The 2,500-nt window shown below is 45.3% G+C and overlaps 1 protein-coding gene across 1 annotated transcript in view; it reads left to right on the forward strand.

The window, feature by feature from the left end:
* LOC118822194 (NF-X1-type zinc finger protein NFXL1-like) overlaps window positions 1-2,500 on the forward strand; it is a 28,258-nt gene that overhangs the window by 17,993 nt on the left and 7,765 nt on the right. Inside the window, exons 12-13 of the mRNA XM_036591114.1 lie at window positions 196-286; window positions 1,861-1,981. Coding sequence (XP_036447007.1) covers window positions 196-286; window positions 1,861-1,981 — 212 coding nt within the window. The remainder of the gene's footprint in view (window positions 1-195; window positions 287-1,860; window positions 1,982-2,500) is intronic.

Below are 2,500 nucleotides of genomic sequence, written 5' to 3' on the forward strand. Positions count from 1 at the left end.
CTCTCACTCACACTCACTCAGGGTCACACTCCACCCCTGTTCTTCACACACACTTACATTTTCCTGGAACAGTCGGTCACTCATGTTCTCCTCCATCACGTTCACACTTCAGATACCGAGGTTCTATTTAGAGCTTCTTCACTGTGTGTGTGTGTGTGTGTGTGTGTGTGTGTGTGTGTGTGTGTGTGTGTGTAGTGCTGTCCAGGTAACTGTCCTCCCTGTGATCTGAGCTGTGGCAGGACGCTCGGCTGCAGGAACCACAAGTGCCCGTCGGTGTGTCATCCAGGTAACTCATGCCATTGTGACTCAGTCCTGCATGGTCACACGTCCTCAAACCCGCCAGCTATCTCTAATATAAACAAACCGAGCGGTCACTGAGTTTACACACACTCAATAATCCGATAACTGCAGAAAATCAGATTTTGTCAGTAATCTGATCAACATGTTTACATGCACTTGAGGTATCAGATAATGTGAAACGCTGCTCGCTTATTTCCGGTGCCTCCGTCTATTTTTGCACATGCTCAGTCTGAGAAATCCGAAAGAAATCAGAGTAAGAGTTTACATGCACTGAGAAATCTGATTACTGAGCTGAAATCCAGCCTCTTTATCAGATTTCTTAATCGGATTTCTAGCTTGGAGTATGGTGTTTACCTGACCATTTCAGTAATCAGATAACAAATCCGATTATGATCGGATTATTGAGTGCCTGTAAACACGCTCACTGTGTGTGTGTTCAGGTTCAGCAGCTCTCCGCGTTTGACTGATTTGAAGGTTTGAGTTTTGAATTGTTTTCTGTGAAGTCGCCCTTTATTTAGCTCTGTCCTGTTTTGGTGGAGTTATCCTTTTGTTTATGAGCACAAAAGGCCAGACGGAGGTTTTGCATATCGCATGGATCCGTGTATTGTAATGTAGACCAGAATAATGGACTGTGGAGGAGCACAGCGCCCCCTATCTGATCGTTCTCTAACAGTGTAGCCCTCATTCATTATTCAGCACTGATATTTTAACGATTCGACCTTTGATTCTGTGTGTTTGTGTGTGTAAACGAGAGATAACCAGACAGAAGAGAGGTCAGCGAGTCCCGGTTTATAGGTCATCTCAACCTTTCTTAATTATTCTGTTGTCTCATTGTCTCTCTCTCTCTCTCCTTCTCTCTCTGTATACATGTTGATCGCCCGGGTCCTGCGTGTTAAATGCTAAGTGGCGTCTAATCTAAATGTCAGGCCGGTTCTGTGATCTTTTGCTTCAGTTTTGGGTTCAGAACGGAGCGACAGGCACACAGCAGCTCCGACCAGCTGCCGTTCAGATTGGCCCAGCCAAGCTCCGCCCACAAATGCGCTGTCTAGGCCTGTTGGAAGGATTAACAAGCTTTATGGAACAATAGTGTATAACATTCAGCACATTTTCAGTTTTGTAATCGACATTTTTGAATTAAATATTAGAGACAGCGTTCGCTGACCGTGAGTCTCTGTTAGTCTCCATTAGTCTCTGTCTGAGTAGCTTCCTTTACTGATGTAGCTCGAAGCTAAGCTGAGCCTGTTCTACAGTGTCTCATTAGGCTGAATGAATAACTGACTTATGAAATTATAAGAATTCACCTCAATTCTTCAATCTGTACAGCCCCGCCCACTTCTGTTTAAACCCCGCCTACTTTCTCAGCCAGTGGTATCCAGCATCCAGTCAACTGCAGCTACTGACGACCACTGCTTTAACAATTAGTCACCCTTAAGTGTTTAATTAATATTGTTAATTGTGTGTGTGTGTGTGTGTCTGTGTGTGTGTGTCTGTGTGTGTGTGTGTGTGTGTGTGTGTGTGTGTGTGTGTGTGTGTGTGTATGTGTGTGTGTGTGTGTGTTAGGGAGCTGTTATCCGTGTCCGGAGGTGGTTCAGGTGAAGTGTGCGTGTGGTTCCACTTCTCTGAGTGTTCCCTGTGGGAGAGAGAAAAGCACCAAACCTCCTCGCTGCAAAGAGCTCTGCAGGTACATATACACTGTTTTATATCCATTCAGGTTCTATAATATATATATATATATATATATATATATATATGCCTTCAATCTTGACAGTCTGGATCATTCTCAGCACTGCAGTAACACTGACGTGGTGGTGGTGTATTAGTGTGTGTTGTGCTGGTCTGAGTGGATCAGACACAGCAGTGCTGCTGGAGTTTTTAAACACCTCAGTGTCGCTGCTGGACTGAGAATAGTCCACCAACCAAAACTATCCAGCCAACAGCGTCCTGTGGGCAGCGTCCTGTGACCACTGATGAAGGACTAGAGGATGACCAACACAAACTGTGCAGCAGCAGATGAGCTATCGTCTCTGACTTTACATCTACAAGGTGGACTGACAAGGTAGGAGTGTCTAATAGAGTGGACAGTGAGTGGACACAGTGTTTAAAAACTCCAGCAGCACTGCTGTGTCTGATCCACTCAGACCAGCGCAACACACACTAACACACCACCACCACGTCAGTGTTGAGAATGATCCACCACCCA

Source organism: Colossoma macropomum, unplaced genomic scaffold, assembly GCF_904425465.1.
Source record: "Colossoma macropomum unplaced genomic scaffold, Colossoma_macropomum, whole genome shotgun sequence".
Lineage (NCBI taxonomy): Eukaryota > Metazoa > Chordata > Actinopteri > Characiformes > Serrasalmidae > Colossoma > Colossoma macropomum.